Raw genomic sequence first — 16,904 nt, forward strand, 5'->3', positions numbered from 1 at the left:
CATTTGTTTGTTTGCAAGGAAAATAACCGTAACGCAAGGAAAATAAATTAATATTGGCTCTGTTTGTTTTACGGTGTTGCATTATCCGCATCGCGGTTAACGATGCCCCTATAATATTTGTTGGGCAAAGGAAACGTATCCTTGATGAATTAAACTACTCAAGTTTGAGAATTTCTCATAACGTTTCACTATTTTCTTTTCTTTTTTTTTTTTCAATTGTAAGTAACATGTATTGTTTCATTAAATTTGCAAGATTGAATCCAACTCACCATAGAAAATAGGCTAAGATAATACACATTTTACATTATGTTTTTCAAAATAATAACCAACAAATATAAACTCAATGCTCTAAAGGAAGATTAAATATTTAATGAATCAATTTATACCTTTTAATAATTGAGATTGAGGTTCTGCTTGTTAGATGGAAGAATCGAATCCAGTTGTCCTAAGTCACCATGAGAATTGTAGTACTCAAGTACTCTGCAAAAAAAAAACAGTTGTGATGAGCATCAAAAGACATTAATATAAGCTTTCGATAATCAAAATTTTGATTGGATTTGGTCAATCAAATAAATTAAATACCCTATTGTAGGGCATTCAAGTATTTTTGATAGTTTTGCGAAAGAAATTTATGTGGAATCAATGAAATCTTAGACGGGTAAGGTATAAGAAAGAAGACGGATAAAACGAAGAAGAAGAAGAAGAAGAAGACTGCTATATTAATTAGCAGGTAGGGTTTTTGGATCTATTCATTTAGGTGATTACATGCTCTTTTGTACCATTCTTTAACCATAGGCTTGAGTTAATTTAACCAAAATAGGTTAATGAAAACATCAACAAAGACATTGAATTGAAATTTAGGGTTTTTTTTTTCCAATAAAAATACTAAATAACTTACTTTGAATTATCACTATATGAAAATTTAAAACATACTTCGAATCATCATATGAAAATTTAAATGTAAGTCATTAGAAGCATTGTAATTGATTCATAGTAGGTAAAATAGACGAGGAAAGTAGAGAAAATGAGGAAAAAGATAGTTATTATAATAATTAATGGTATTGTTTTAACATTCTTTACCGTAATGTATAGTTAACTTACCCAAAGCACTTAATTTAATTTATTTTATTTTATCATAACACCAATTTGGGCCTTTTAATAATAAAAATGCAAATTAAATTTATATAATGTTCAAACAACTGAACTACTTGTTCTAGATCACCCTCCACTAAAAATGGATTAATTATTCGAGTTAGAAGAAAAAATCAAATTAGAAAGAAAAGTACCAATTAAGTAGTTGTTTATGAATTTATAATTTTTTTATATGACTCTTTAACCATAGGGTTAAGATACACATAAAATCACTGTTGAAGGCATTGATGTGGGTTTTTTGGTAATATATTTTTACAATCAAAGAATTGAATCACTTGTTTCCCATCCACTCGAGGAGTATTATGTTAGTTGATGACGAGACACTTGCAAAATAATGATTGATTTAAAAAGTATTGATACCATAATTTTATATTTTTGATGTGTCGCTTCGTCAAATAGTCACAACTTACTTTAACTTATATAAAAGGGAGAAGAAAACTTTTAAAACTATATGGACCTTCTACAAACTTCTACTTATCCAAGATGGTAGAAGATTTTAGATAAGCTTAAAAGAAACAATATTATAATATATGAAAGTGTAAGTATTTTTTAAATTTATGAAAATAAATTTAATTTTAAAAAGGTAAAGTTCTAATTTTAATAATTAAATCAATTCCCACATAATATTTGTGGAGATAAATGAGTCGAGAAAAGTTAATATGTTCTAGATGAAACTATACAAAAATTCATTTTTTTTTTATAAATAAGCCTTTTTTCATTTTTCATTTTTTTTTTGAGGAGGGCACGTGTTAAACACACGACAAACAATAAATCTATGGTTAGGAAAAATAGATACAAATTTGTTTTTCTTATTTTAGAAAACAGAAAAAAACGTTTTGGAGATTCAGAAAGTGTCTCCTTGAACCTCATCCATGGCTTCTCTACTGGCCAACGGCCTTCCACGCTTCTCTCCTTCCGAAACCCCGAAATTCCCAAAAGGGTTTTGCCCTAAGCTCGAATCCCTAAAATCCCTTAACCCCAAAACCCCCAAAAATCCTACCTCCAGTGTCTTCAAGGTTCGGGCTGATGTCGGGTTCGAATCCAAAACCATCGATTCCGATTCTCCAACTGCTTCCCCAGGTAAGCCCGCCACTTCTAGCACCGATGATAAGCTTCAGAAAATCCTTAACCGCGATTACAAGTGGGGTTGGTTTGAAAACATCGACTCGGATGCGATTCCGAAAGGGCTTTCCGAGAAAACGATTCGGATGATTTCCGAGAGGAAAAATGAGCCCGACTGGATGCTTGAATTCAGATTGAAGTCTTATGAAAAATTCCTCAAAATGAAAGAGCCCAAGTGGTCGGACAATAGGTACCCTCCAATTGATTTTCAGGATATGTGCTATTACTCGGAACCCAAGAAGAAGCCGAGTCTGAATAGTCTCGATGAGGCTGATCCAGAGCTTCTTAGGTACTTTGATAAATTGGGGGTTCCTTTGAATGAGCAGAATCGATTGGCTAATGTTGCCGTTGATGCGGTTCTTGATAGTGTATCGATAGCCACCACGCATAGAAAGACCTTAGAGAAGGCTGGGGTGATATTCTGTTCAATATCTGAGGCAATTCGGGAGTACCCGGATTTGGTTAGGAAGTATTTAGGAAGGGTTGTGCCCTCTGACGATAACTACTATGCAGCTCTGAACTCTGCGGTGTTCAGTGATGGGTCATTTTGTTATGTACCAAAGGATACAAAGTGTCCTATGCAGATCTCTACATATTTTCGGATAAATGCATTGGAGACAGGCCAATTCGAGAGGACTTTGATAGTTGCAGATGACAGGAGCTTTGTGGAGTATTTGGAAGGGTGTACAGCCCCTTCTTATGACAGGAACCAACTTCATGCAGCAGTGGTTGAGCTGTATTGTGCAGAGGGTGCGGAGATTAAGTACTCCACAGTGCAGAATTGGTATGCTGGAGACGAGGAAGGGAGGGGAGGGATCTATAATTTTGTAACGAAACGGGGTCTATGCAGTGGGGCTAGATCAAAGATATCATGGACCCAGGTGGAAACAGGGTCTGCCATAACTTGGAAGTACCCAAGTGTTGTGTTGGAGGGTGATGATACGGTTGGTGAGTTTTATTCTGTTGCTTTGACTAATAATTATCAGCAGGCGGATACTGGGACAAAGATGATACACAAGGGAAAGAACACAAGAAGTAGGATTATCTCAAAGGGTATTTCGGCAGGGAATTCGAGGAACTGTTATAGGGGACTTGTTCAGGTTCAGTCGAAGGCCAAGAATGCTCGAAACTCCTCACAATGTGATTCGATGCTTATTGGTGATAATGCGGCTGCCAACACCTATCCATACATTCAGGTAAGTCCCTTGAACTTGGTGGCATGTTTCACCGTTGTTACTTATTTCTTTGAAGTTAATGTTTTCTTTGACTGGTGTTGCTTGTGCTAATTTTTGGGAACTATTATCATTTTTTATTAAGGATATACCCGGGGGTTTTCTGATTATGTCCATAGGATAACTATTGCTTTAATTTTGTTGAATATTACGACTTTCAACAAGCCTGGATTGATGTCTGTTGTAGCATATCACTTGTTTCGACCTACACATTGAAAATCACCGTTGACCTGCAAGGTGCAAATTGAAAATGTTGCTGTGTGAGTGAAAACCTAGCTAAGAAGGTTCTAAATTGTGTGAAAACTGCAGTTAGCAACTGTTAGAGATGGGTTTTTATAAAAAAATGGAAATTTTAATGTCCAAGTGAAAACTGAGCTAAGAAGATCCTAATCACATGAAAGTTGCAGTTAACAACTGCAAGACACAGGGTTTGATTGGCAAGTTCTCTTTCATGCTTTTAGCAATATGTCTGTAGTTTCCTTATGGAACCAAAAACCACTTATTTAATCTGATTTAACCTTGAAAAAGTACTCTTTAAACCAAAAAAATGAACTCATTAAGGGGAGAAAAGAGCTGTGTTTTCCATTATGAAATTTGAATATACAGAAAGGGATGGTTATTTTGGCATCAATAAAAAATTTCTAAAAATAATAGCAAAATATTATGTCAATTTCCCCCCTTTTCTTCAGTCTCCGGAGATGTTAAACACTAGGTTGACTATCTCCAAGCTTGCCTTGTTAGCCCAAGGGTTGGGTAATCCTGATTTTGATGATAATGGCTTAAGTCCACTTCCTCTAGCCTCTTCCCAAGCTTGGAATTATTTCCACTATCTCAAGAGCTTTCTCAACCAAAGTTCTTAAATCTCTTGTACCCTTAGATTCCTAGGTTCCAATGGACCTTTATATTTTTTTTTGATAGGTGCAATGGACCTTTACATCAACCAAGGAGTATCTTTCAACTACTTACACACTGGTCCTCTCTAGTACAAAAGGGAATAAATGAAGAGAACTCTTTCACAGAGTAGATATGCAAAGATGAAGAAACTCAAGTGCAAGTGCTCTTTAATGAGGATGGGTAAGTTTGGATATAAAGCACTTGTTTGGATTTAAGAAAGTTGAATGAGCAATAAATATAACTTTCAGGTTCTTGTTACCCTTTAAATGCACTAAAGGTCGGGTTTAAATAGGTTTTGGAGTCAAGCTAGCCATTAGAAATAAAACTTCCAGAACCGGACATCCACATGGCCATATACATACTAATCATTGGATCATTTAATGAGATACAGAGAGCCATTGGAGGCCAAAAGGCAAATGGGGATGTTAAGGTGGTTGTCCACATTGCTAAGTGGTTGTCTGCATTGCCAAGTGGTCATCCAGGTGGATGCCCACATCACTTTTAGTAGCCATTTTGTCCCAAAATAGAGCAAGTAGACGTCCACATGTGCTCTTGCTTGAAGTAAGTGCTAGTTTGAGTGAGATTTGGGCTATAACCAATTTCCAACAAATTTATTTAAAGCTTAACCAATATTTTGAAAATATTTTCAAAGTTGAGAGCACCTTGGTTACGTCAAGAATTGTTTTTAAAGAGACTTAAGGATTTTCATTAAGAACTTGAGGTTCGATGGAGTGCCCTATACTAGGTAGCTTAAATCATCCTCACATAGAGCACAAATACTTGAAATACAAGCAAGGGAAATCAAATAAGTAGCTTTACTAAGATCTTTGTGAAAAGTCATGAAATCTTCTTGTGCCTTCCTCTTGAATCTTGCATTTTGCTTCTTAAATGAGACTTTTTTTTTTTTTGATAAGTAAATAAGATTTCATATATAAAAAAGACGCTAAAAAAATGACTCAAGGTATACAATACCTATACACCCGCTTCCAACAAGGCCAAAAAACAAAGATAGCCCAACAACCCAATCCTACTTAGAGCCCAACCAATTAATAAAATTAACTATAGTTAGAGGGCAATCATCTATGAACAACTTAGTCTTGGACCAAAAAGAAAGGATAAAAAAGTGTTTCAGTCGTTGAATTGACAACATATCATCCTTGGATGCCAATGTATTCCTCGCCTTCCAAACTGTCCAGAAAATGTGAAGAGGAGCAGCTCTCCACGCCTTCTTGGGTTTTTTGCCCAAGAAAAAACCATTCTAGCTTAGAAGGCTCTCTCTAACTGAAGAAGGCAATACCCAAGACACCCCAAATAAAGTAAAAAGTAGATCTCATAGCTCTCTTGTTCTTGAACAATGAAGGAGAAGATGATTTATGATCTCCTCTTTCTTAAGACACATAAAGCATCTATTTGCCAATGCCCGTCCTCTTTTCTAGACCATATCCAAGGTTAAGGCTTTGCCTCACATAGCCTCCCATGCAAAAAAACTAATCTTGGGCTGCACATTCACATTCCAAATATAGCTTGAAGGAAACAGAGATGAACAACCCGCTTCAAGGGCAACATAGAGAGACTTAACCGAGAATTTACCACTCTTAGTTTCAGTCCAGGACACCATATCCTCCACATCCTCAATAACTCTCTTACCATGTAGCCTCTCCAAAAATCTTTCCGCCTCTTCTACCTCCCAATCATTGAAAGCTCTTAAAAAAACAGGGGTTCCAACCCCCCCAACCCCCCTCAGCCAAAGGGTCCCAAAAATCTGCCACCCACGCTTCCTTCTCAACAGTCAAAGCAAAAAGAGAAGGAAAAGACATACACAAAGGAGAATCCTCGCACCATCTATCCCTCCAAAATCTCACCCTTCTCCTGTTACCAACAATGAAAACCATCCTATCGCTCACCAACTCCCAATTCATCCTTATTCCTTTCCACAACCCCATACCATGAGCCTCTCTCACTTCCCGAGAGCACCAACCCCCTCTATCTTCTCCATACTTCCTTCTAATCACTTGATTCCATAAAGCCTCTCTCTCATTTGCGAAACGCCAATTCTATTTAGTAAGAAGAGCCTTGTTGAGAATGGAAAGGCATTTGACCCCCAAACCTCCATTCTTCTTACTTAAACACACCAACTCCCATCTTACTAAATGAGGCTTTCGCTCCAAATTGCCCCCACCCCAAAGGAAGTCTTTTTGGATTTTGGATTTTCTCTAATCTCCGTCTGACTGAGCTTGGTAAGCACAACAATGACATGAGATAGATGGGTAAATTCGATAACGTGCTTCGAATAAGAGTCGCCCTCTCTCCCTTGGATAAATATTGTCTCTTCCACATGGCTAACCTTCTTCGAAAGCGCTCTTCCACACCATCCCAAACTGTAACTGACTTAAAAGGAACACCCAAGGGTATCCCCAAATAGGTGGTTGGAAGGCTACCCATTCTACAACCAAATTCCCAAGCAAGATCATCCATATTCTCTACCCTCCCTATTGGAATGAGTTCACTTTTTTCCAAATTTATTCTCAATCCCAAAACGACCTCAAACCACATAAGTAACCAATTGAGATAAGTCAATTGATCTTGTGAAGGTTTACAGAACACCAGTGTATCATCAGCAAACAACAAGTGGGAAATTATGGCCCTTTCTTCACTCCTACCCTTCACCCTATAACCCGATAAGAAACCTCCCTCTACAACCCTTTTGAGAAAAGCACTAAAGACCTCCATAGCTATCACAAAGAGATAAGGGGAAAGGGGATCGCCCTGTCTCAAACCCTTGGAGCTTTGGAAGAAGCCCGTAGGGGTTCCATTGACCAACACGGAGAAACTTGCAGTGGATATGCACCATTTAATCCACCTGATCCATTTTTCCCCAAAACCCATTTTCTGCATAACTGTGAGAATAAAAGTCCAGTCCACGTTATCATACGCCTTCTCTATATCCAGTTTGCACAAAATGCCACTCTCATTATTCTTGAGGATCTAATCAATGACTTCATTAGCTATCAACATTGCATCTAGGATTTGTCTACCTTCCACAAACGCCCCTTGAGCCTTGGAGACCACCTTTCCAACCACCTTTTTTAGCCTATTGGCTAAGACCTTGGCCAGCCACTTGTACAAGCTTCCTACCAAGCTTATAGGCCTAAAATCCCCTAAGACTTCAACCCCTGCTTTTTTTGGAATTAGGACATAAAAGTTGCATTTAGGCTTTTGACAAATTTGCCATTTTCATAGAATTCCTTGAAGAAACACATCACATCAGCCTTCACGAAATCCCAAGCAAATTGCCAAAATGCCATAAAAAATCCATTTGGCCCCGGGGTTTTATCCCCATTACAGCCCAATAGTGACTCGAAGACCTCTTCTTCCGTAAAAGGAATCTCCAGGGCACTAGCGTCCAAAGGCTCCAAAGTCTTAAACTGTAGCCCGGAAACAGAAGGGCGCCATTCCCCCAGATTGGACAACAACAGCTTAAAAGCATTGACAATCCCTTCTCTAATTCCATCCTTCTCCGTAAGCCAGACTCCATTAATCTGAATTCTTTCCACATTATTCCTCCTCCTGTGAGCATTGGCCATCTTGTGGAAAAAACCGGTATTTCTATCCCCCTCTTTCAGCCACACTTCCCTGGATTTTTGCCTCCACGTGATTTCTTCAAGTAAGACCCATTTTTTATAATCTTCCCTCGCTTTTTTTCTAGCTTCCAGCTCTTGCAACGACAGTTTGCTAATTTTCTCCTTGGCATCCTAATACTCCACCTGCTCCAAAGCCAAATTCTTTCTATATCCAACCCTACCAAAGGTGTTTCTGTTCCACTCCTTCAGCTTAGCCTTCATAAATTTTAGTTTTTCGGCCAAGATAAAACTTGGGGATCCACTGAAGCTGCCTCCCTCCCACCAATGCTTCAAAAGGTCCTTAACACCTTCCACTTTCAACCACATATTCTCAAATCTAAACGGGGAAGGGCCTCTTCTTAGGCCCCCTCCGTCTAGAAGAAGCGGAAAGTGATCAGACACAGGTCTTGGCAGAACAAACTGCCTCGCATCACCAAAATGACTGTCCCACCCCTCATTAACCAAAAAACGATTTAGCCTTGAAAAAGACTGGTTATTCACCCCTCCAATCCAAGTAAAAGGACCCCCAACCATAGGCAAATCCTTTAACTCTAGATCTTCTATAACTTCTGAGAACCTTCTCATGTTTGAATTCAAGCTCCCTCCTCTGTTGCGCTCTTCCGGACTTAGAATGACATTAAAATCCCCTGCAACACACCACGGCCCATTCTAAAGCCCCTTAATGGCCCCCAACTCCTCCCAAAAACTCTCCCTGTTCCTCCTCAATGTTGGGCCATAAACCCCTATAAACGTCCATCTGAAACCATCCTCGCAGCTCTTAAAAATGCAAGAAATAGAGAACAATCCTTTTTGAAGGTCAACCAAATCCAACACCCTGTTATCCCAAAACACGACTATACCTCCAGCTGCGCCCCTTGAATCTACAACTCCCCATTCAAGGAATCTTCCCACTCCTAAACTACGGATAATGCCCATTGACATTTCCTGAATCTTGGTTTCCTGTAGGCAAACCAGATCCACCCTATTCTTCTTTATCAAAGCTTTGATCACCTTCCTCTTATCGCAATTATTGGCCCCTCTTACATTCCAAGTAAGCAGTCGGAGCTTCATTTAAACCTGCTTGTACTTCCCCCCCCTTCTCCTCCTCCTCCAAGATAGTTCACTGTTCATTCCAACTTTCTCAATTCTCTTTCGAATTTTGACGATTCCAATTTTTTCCTTTTTATGCCATTCAACTTTCCTTTTTGAAGTTTCCTCTCTTTCATTCTTTTAAGCAAAAACAAAATTTCCCCTTCGAAGCCCTCCGTCGGCATTCCAAGATAGTGGCTAAACTTAGCCAAACTACTAGAATGCCAACAAAGTTCCTCCTCTTCGTCCCTCTCCTCCTCATCCTCTTGGGAGACCCTTTCCGAAACCCTCTCTGACGCCTCCTCGAAAGTCCTAGACTCCCTACCCGCCAAATCCAAGACCTCGACCTCCCTCCCATCTGCCAATATCATCCTTAATGGGCCCATAATAGCTCCCTCTACGGCTTCTGAACCACTACCCCGATCGAAAACCCTGGCAATGGCAACACCTTCCCCATCCCGCCTAGAAGGAGTAGAAGAAAGAGACATTTCCCGCTTCCCCAAAGAAAACAAAGAACAAGAGAATTTATCAGAGTACCTGGAAGCCTTCTCCATCAACGCTTCGTCGGTGTTCACTGTGAGATTAAATGCCGGATGAAGCGACCCCAGCTGGGAACCAAACATTTCCCCCTCTTGCTCTCCATAGACGCACTGACTCCCATTGCAAGCCCTAACCCCTTTTAATTTCTCCAAGTTGGGTCGTCCCACCACCACAGGGCCTTTAGAAGGCTCCGTCATGGGCCGGCCCATCTCCACTAAGTCTTTAAAGACTTCAAACACTTGGCCCTCCTCAACGGGCCCTCTCCCCAACCCCGACTCCCTTTGCCGGCCCAATGGAAGTTTTTTTCCAGGCTCGAAACAAGAGGATAAAGTTCGTCTTGCTTCTTAAATGAGACTTGTGACATATAAAATGATAAAGTTCTTTCCAACCCATGCACTTGAACAATAAACACATTAGTGTCTTGTAACCTTTGCTTTGACATCATCAAAATCTGAATTACTCAACCCTTGGGCTAACAATCTCCCCTTTTTGATGATGACAAAACTAAGGTTGCCAATAAACTCTCCCTCAATATATGCTCCTAGATAAAATTAAATAGAATGCATTTTAAGCAAGAGGAGAATATTGAGAATGACTCATATGATATGGGATAAATTTGAAGTACTGAGCAAGATGATAAAGTTACATCTATGCATAGAAATACATATATGACCAAAGTAGCATGGTTTGCATGGAATCATTTATCATAGCATCCAAGGAGATACATAGATAAAATTAAATAGAATGCATTTTAAGGAATAGGAGAATATTGAGAATGACTCATATGATATGGGATAAGTTTGAAGTACTGAGCAAGATGATAAAGTTACATCTATGCATATATGACCAAAGTAGCATGGTTTGCATGGAATCATTTATCATAGCATCCAAGGAGATAGATAGCAAGGAGGTGCTATGTATATCTACTCTTTGAGAGATTTCTCTTCATTTATTCCCTTTTGTAATAGAAAGTATTAGTATGTAAGGAGTTGAGGGATACTCCTTGGTTGATGTAAAGGTCCATTGGAACCTAGAAATTCAAGTGCACAAGACATTTAAGAGCTTTAGTTGAGAAAGCTCTTAAGATAGTGGAAGTACCTCCAAGTTTGGAAAAGGCTAGAGGAAGTGGATGTCGGCCGTTGTCAAAACACAATAAATCATTGTTTGCAATCTCCCTTGATTTCTATCTTCTCTTTATTTTGTTTCATTTTGCAAACATTCATTGATATTCTCTTTATTGCCAGTATAAGTGTCAAAAGGGTGTTATTTTATCATCACCCAATTCACCCCCCCATATTGGGTGTACTTTTAGGTTGGATTAGTAAGACTTTTCATGCCTCACTACCGATGTGTGGAAATATTTGCTTATCTTGGTGTTAGTCTGCTGTTCAGTTAAAATCTACGTACCTTCTATAAAGGGTTGTTTGGTTAGCCATTATAATTTATTAGCAAGGTGGTTATGTAAATCTTGGTTATTATCCAATGCATAGAAGTGAGATTTGAATGGAAAAACCAAGGAGAGCTGGAGAGGATAGTTTGATTTAGCATGGGTCAGAAAGTGCAATTGCTTCTTGGTTGTATCATTTTGTTTATTGATGCTCATAGTTGTGATACACAATGCATACATGGGGAAGAACCCAACTAAGTTCACAAGAACCCATTTAAATCTTCCATGTTCTCACTAGATCAGAGCAGGTATGGTTCTATGTTTAGGATCAAATAAAGATGCATGACTAGGTGTTTTTGAACATTGGTTGTTGATGCTTAAGTACAAATTCTGAGCTGTTTGCCTTTAAAGAGGCTCCTAGAGTGTTCATTTCCCACTTTCTCTGATTTCTTTAGTCTCTATTAATTTTTGCTGCTTTTGCGAAGAGGAATTTCCTTCAGCCTCCTATTGCCTCCCTCCTAGGTGAAGGACCCTATTCTCTGTTTCTGGAATGAAAGTTATTATATCATCTATACATCTTCAGCAATGTGGTTAGTCCCTTTGAATTTCTCTGGAACATTTGAAGACAGGGGTGAGGTTGCACACATCCTATAAGAAAATGGGTGAACATGGCTATCTCACTACCTGCAAAATGGTGCTCCTTTGACTTGATCCAAATCCTGCCAGAAACTTAGATTAGAAGAAACCTTCAAAGTTGACTGGTTTTGCCTGATTAGATCCTTTTGTTTCAGAGTGTACATGCCCCTAATTTCTTGAGACGGGTCTTGGTTGCAAGGAGGGGTTGTTCTGTTTGATTTCCTTATCATTTGAGGGACAGGTCCATTCTTGAGAAAGCAACAGAGAGCAGAAACAGTCATTTGAAAAAAAAATGAAGCCACCATAGAAAAGGAAATGGATTTTGTATGGAAAGCAACACAGTCCATTCTGTTTGATTTCCTGCCCATGTGTGGTGATGATCTATAGCGATCTTTGGAAAATTATTGTATTGGTGCATTTATCATAGATCCTCTGGTTACCTTGCTCTGCTATGCTTTGGAATGTCTATGAGAATATGTTCATGGGGAAACGTTCCCTCACTTTGTTGATTAAATCTCATTTGCTGAACAGGTGAAGAACCCTACGGCCCGCATTGAGCATGAAGCCAGCACCTCTAAAATTGGTGAAGACCAGCTCTTCTACTTTCAGCAGAGGGGAATCGACTACGAGAAAGCAATGGCAGCGATGATTTCTGGGTTTTGCAAGGATGTCTTCAACGAACTTCCTGACGAATTTGGCGCAGAGGTAAACCAGCTAATGAGCTTGAAGCTTGAAGGATCAGTCGGTTAGGCTACAACAATGTTTTGATGTATAAAAAGCTCATGCTTGGGTTAGGAAATTCATATAACAGTGTCTAATATATTTCCAAACGAAAATGAACGTCATAAACTGGCATGAGAAGGTCTAATGTTTGTATATGCACCACACTAATAATGCTCATCTACTTTTGAATGGAATTTTTAGTTGCTTCAACTTCAACCTTGCTTTTTTACTTCATTTCTTTGATTTTATTTTTATTTTTATAACATTGATATCGATTTATGATGTGTATATAAATTAAAAACTTGGACCATAACCACCCACCAGGAGGCAGAGGGCACCATGAATTGTTGGCAAAAGGAGTGGTGGCCTTTGTGTTTCCCTTCACCCAAGTCTGTAGGAGAAAGTCTGAACTTGAGATGGGCTGATTCAAATGTATTAAATATTAGGATGGTACCTTCAATTTGGTCATGCCCACCTCAAACTTGGGGTCATCTAAAGACCAAAAAAAAAAAAAAAAAAAAGAAGAAGAAAGAAGAAAAGAAAAGGGGAAAAAAAAGAGGCCAAAAGGGCAGTTTGTTTTTTTTTTTTTCTCTCCTAAGTTTAAGACAGAATTTCACAACCTTTAGTTCTAATTGAAAAAAAAATTTCAAGATAAGGGAATGGAAGGATAACGAGGATTAATTAGAATTACAAATTCCATCTAAGTGTTTACAAGAATATTAAAAAGTGAAAAAATTGGATTACCATAATACCCTTGCACAAAGAGATAAGAAATATTAATATTATTATTATTTTTTAAAATTGTACTCATGTCAATGATATATTTTAGGATGATAAATTCTTCGTCTTACAAAAATTAAGTGAGATTTAGAATAAGCCATAAAAATGTTAGATATAAAAAATTAAAATAAATTCGATTAAAAAATATTTATATTTTACTAATTAAGAATAATTATGAAGAAGATATTCATAAATGGTTATTAATATTTATATAAATAAAATCAAATAAATATAAAAATAATGTTTTTTAATTTATTTTAATTTGCTAGAGCCTCACACATTTGATATTATTTAATATATAAATATCCATAATTTATTAAAAAAATTTAATATTGAACCAAATAAATCAAAACACATGTAAGATGCATTAACCTACAGAATAATATCTTTTTTATTTAAAATTTTGATGATTTAATAGGGTATTACTTCAATTAATAATAATTAAAGTAATTCATTATATTTAATAATCATCCCATTATTTTAATTTTTTAGAAAATATGTTATTATTTTTAATATAATATGTATAAGTTTATCAAAATTAAATGTCATTATGATCTTAATTTCTTCATGACATTTTTTGTATAATGTGATAAAAAAATTCAAATAATAATCACATTTGTATTTACTTGAGTTTCTATACTATATGTTTGAGTCTATTGAATTTATCTCCATCCTTATCATATTAGTTTTTCCTTCTAGTTCTTATAGAAAATCTTAACAAAATGACCTTTTATACGTGTGCATGTTATAGGGTTAATATTGCTTAAAAAAAGTTTAGGCACAAAAGAAAATATAAGGATGATTTTTTATAATTTATCCACATATTTATAAATTTAAAACAATACCCAATATATTTATTATTTTAATTATATTATTCATAATAAGTTTATTATTTTTATTTACTTATTAAATTATTTTTAAATGTTAGAAACTTGAATTTAAAGTTGTTATCATGTTAAATTTGTAACCTTTTTATTCTATAACATGATTTACCTTTTATAACTTTAAAATAATTATTTTATTTTAAATTTGTTATTTGATAACCCGTAGTAAAACTTTCGTGTTGTTCATGTGATTGGTGCAAATTAAAAATCCTCAATATTTCTATTTTAAATTGGATTTTAAAGTAAATTACATTTAGTTCTAAAATCAACACCAAACGTACTTAGATTGACACGATATTAAATAATCTAACTTATGTAATAATTTAAACTTTTAGTTCAAATTAATAAATTGAGACTAATATCAACACATAAAAAGGCCAACCTTTGTTATCTAAATTAAAGTCTTTTGCCTAAGCCGAAGACCAAGCCCCCTTCTTAAGAATCAATGGTTGAGAACTTGAGATTATTCAATCCTTTGTTGACTTTTTGGATGAGTCCCATGTATAAAATATTAGGATGATACCTTCAATTTGGTCATGCCAACCTCAAACTTGGATCACTGGAAAAAACCCAAGAATCTAATTGCATCTTCCCTAAAAAGATACTTGTTTTTATTGTTTTCTATCTCCAAATTAGGCCAGCTTGGGGAGTTCAAAAGAACCTCCCCTTCCCAAACCTTATCAAAGGAAACTTTAGGACAGTGATATAAGGTAGTTGGGCTTCATTTATTTTTTTATTTAATTTAATTTATTTTTTGGCTTTGTATTGAGTTTAGAGTTACTATTATTGGCTAACCCTAGTTTTAAAATGAGGAGATGTTCTATACAATATAGATAAAGTTGTGAAAGGCCTAAACAAACTACTCAATAAGTCAACCCCATTAACAATATTTCTCATGTACTATGAGGTCATTTTCTCATTTTTATTATTTTTATGTTTAAGATAAATATATAGATAACATTGTATACAATTTTTTTCTAGGTAACACTCTTTCGTATATAAATATTATCTTTTGTAGACCTAAGATTTGAATAGTTATATGGTAATCGAGAGGAATTTATTATATATAAAGTGTGAAAAACTTCTCTTTTTAGTCAATTTGAAACTTCACGATCACTCTTGTGAAAATAAAATATTATCATTATGTCCCACGGTAGGTAAAATACTCTTATATCTTACTAAAGATTGGTGTACTAATATCACATGTAAGGACTACTTTTTTGATAGGTAGTTATTTTTTTTTTTTGCTTTGGACCCCTCTTTTTCATTATTTGAAAATCAAATTTTAACCTCAAATCTCTATTTTCATTTGATTCCTACTTGAAAAAAGGGAAAAAAAAAACCGTAATTACCTCATAAAAGACAGACTATACACTGCACCATACTTAAGATTTGATAGATTAAAAACATAATTACATAATTAAAAAGAGGCTATTATATACTAAATATCAAAAACTTCTTCTCGTTAATTTTAAACTTTTCAATCACTCTTATACGTAACGAGAGATAATTTCTTAAATCCGATTATGGATTGGTGTTCGTTTCCTTATACCGACTATTTTATGCTTTAGACACGTGTTTTTTTTTTTCGCTTTTTGAAAGAAAATCTGAACCCACTTCTCCATTTTCATTCAATTCCCACTTGAGAGAAGTCAAAGAAATACCACAACCACCTCACAAGAGACAGAGAGGCCACTGTACATTGTAAGAAAGTGGACACTTCTCAAAGGCATTGTGTGGGCATGCCTGCCTTTGTCTCCTCTACTAAAATTTCCACCAGTCTTGGCTTTATTAATATTTTTTCAAACATGGCCCTTCTCAGCCTGGAAACTTTGATTTATTTTATACACATTGGCAAGCTCCATGTTTCCTCTTTTGACTTTGGAGCTCAAATAGGCCAGCCCCAAACATTAAACAAGTGGGCACATTGCCTTCTAATGTATGTTACTTCACCATCGCCGGTGTGTTTATTAATTGACCGAACATTATATTATACCTCAATAATGTTCATTGTCCCTCAATCTAGGTCTATATTTTAATCATGGTCCCACCCTCTTCCTTAACCCTAGATTGGAAAATGGACCCGGCTTAGAGTGTTATCTCAGGAGTGTTAGACCCTAGTTTAATGATTCAATAATTAAATAACGATTCTATTTACAAGGGTTCAATGAATGTCATGCTCTATGGGATGTTGAGGTAGCGTCCCATCTCGTTACTCTCGGTTGGTTATAGTTTGGTATCTAGTGAAGTACTGAGGACAAGTAAATCAAACTTTTTATGACATTCAAGATTATATAAGAGATTTCCGTATTTAACAACAACATGTATTATATCTTATATTGAAATTTCGTGAATCAAATTGATAATTCTCAACTCTAATAAAAATTCTTAAATTGGACTTTAATCATATCATTATTTAATTATGACATTCAATATCATACTTTTGAATATTTAAAAGACAAATTATCGCACTCCAACGATAGTATACTAAGAGTATATCATTCACCTCGACTCCAATGTCCAACATGAAAGTAACCCATTAATCTTATCTTAATTTAAGGTGAAATTAATCTCATACATTTATGATTCATATATGTTCTTGATCTTTCTCCAGACTTTTTGGTTGATTCACATGTAGTATTGGAATATTCCATCAAGATGGGTTCATGCAAACCTTCCAACTCAGGTGATCTTTAGAAAACCCTAATCATTACTTAATCTAAATGCATAAAATATACTCCCCCAAAGGGAAGGTAGCTTTTAATGATTTCAATATTTTAATGAATTAATTAAATTAGGGTCATCCTCCTTCTCACCACATGATGTTAGGCCAGCTCAGAGTCTG

At 36.2% G+C, this 16,904-nt stretch overlaps 1 protein-coding gene across 1 annotated transcript; it reads left to right on the forward strand.

Moving 5' to 3' along the window:
* Window positions 1-1,981: 1,981 nt before the first annotated feature.
* Window positions 1,982-12,611, forward strand: LOC117923619 (UPF0051 protein ABCI8, chloroplastic). The gene is made up of 2 exons (XM_034842006.1): window positions 1,982-3,470; window positions 12,204-12,611. The coding sequence occupies exons 1-2, from the start codon at window positions 2,025-2,027 to the stop codon at window positions 12,420-12,422; spliced, it is 1,665 nt and encodes a 554-aa protein (XP_034697897.1). The 5' UTR covers window positions 1,982-2,024; the 3' UTR covers window positions 12,423-12,611.
* The last annotated feature ends 4,293 nt before the right edge of the window (window positions 12,612-16,904 follow it).

This window comes from Vitis riparia, chromosome 10 (genome assembly GCF_004353265.1).
Source record: "Vitis riparia cultivar Riparia Gloire de Montpellier isolate 1030 chromosome 10, EGFV_Vit.rip_1.0, whole genome shotgun sequence".
Classification (NCBI taxonomy): Eukaryota; Viridiplantae; Streptophyta; class Magnoliopsida; order Vitales; family Vitaceae; genus Vitis; species Vitis riparia.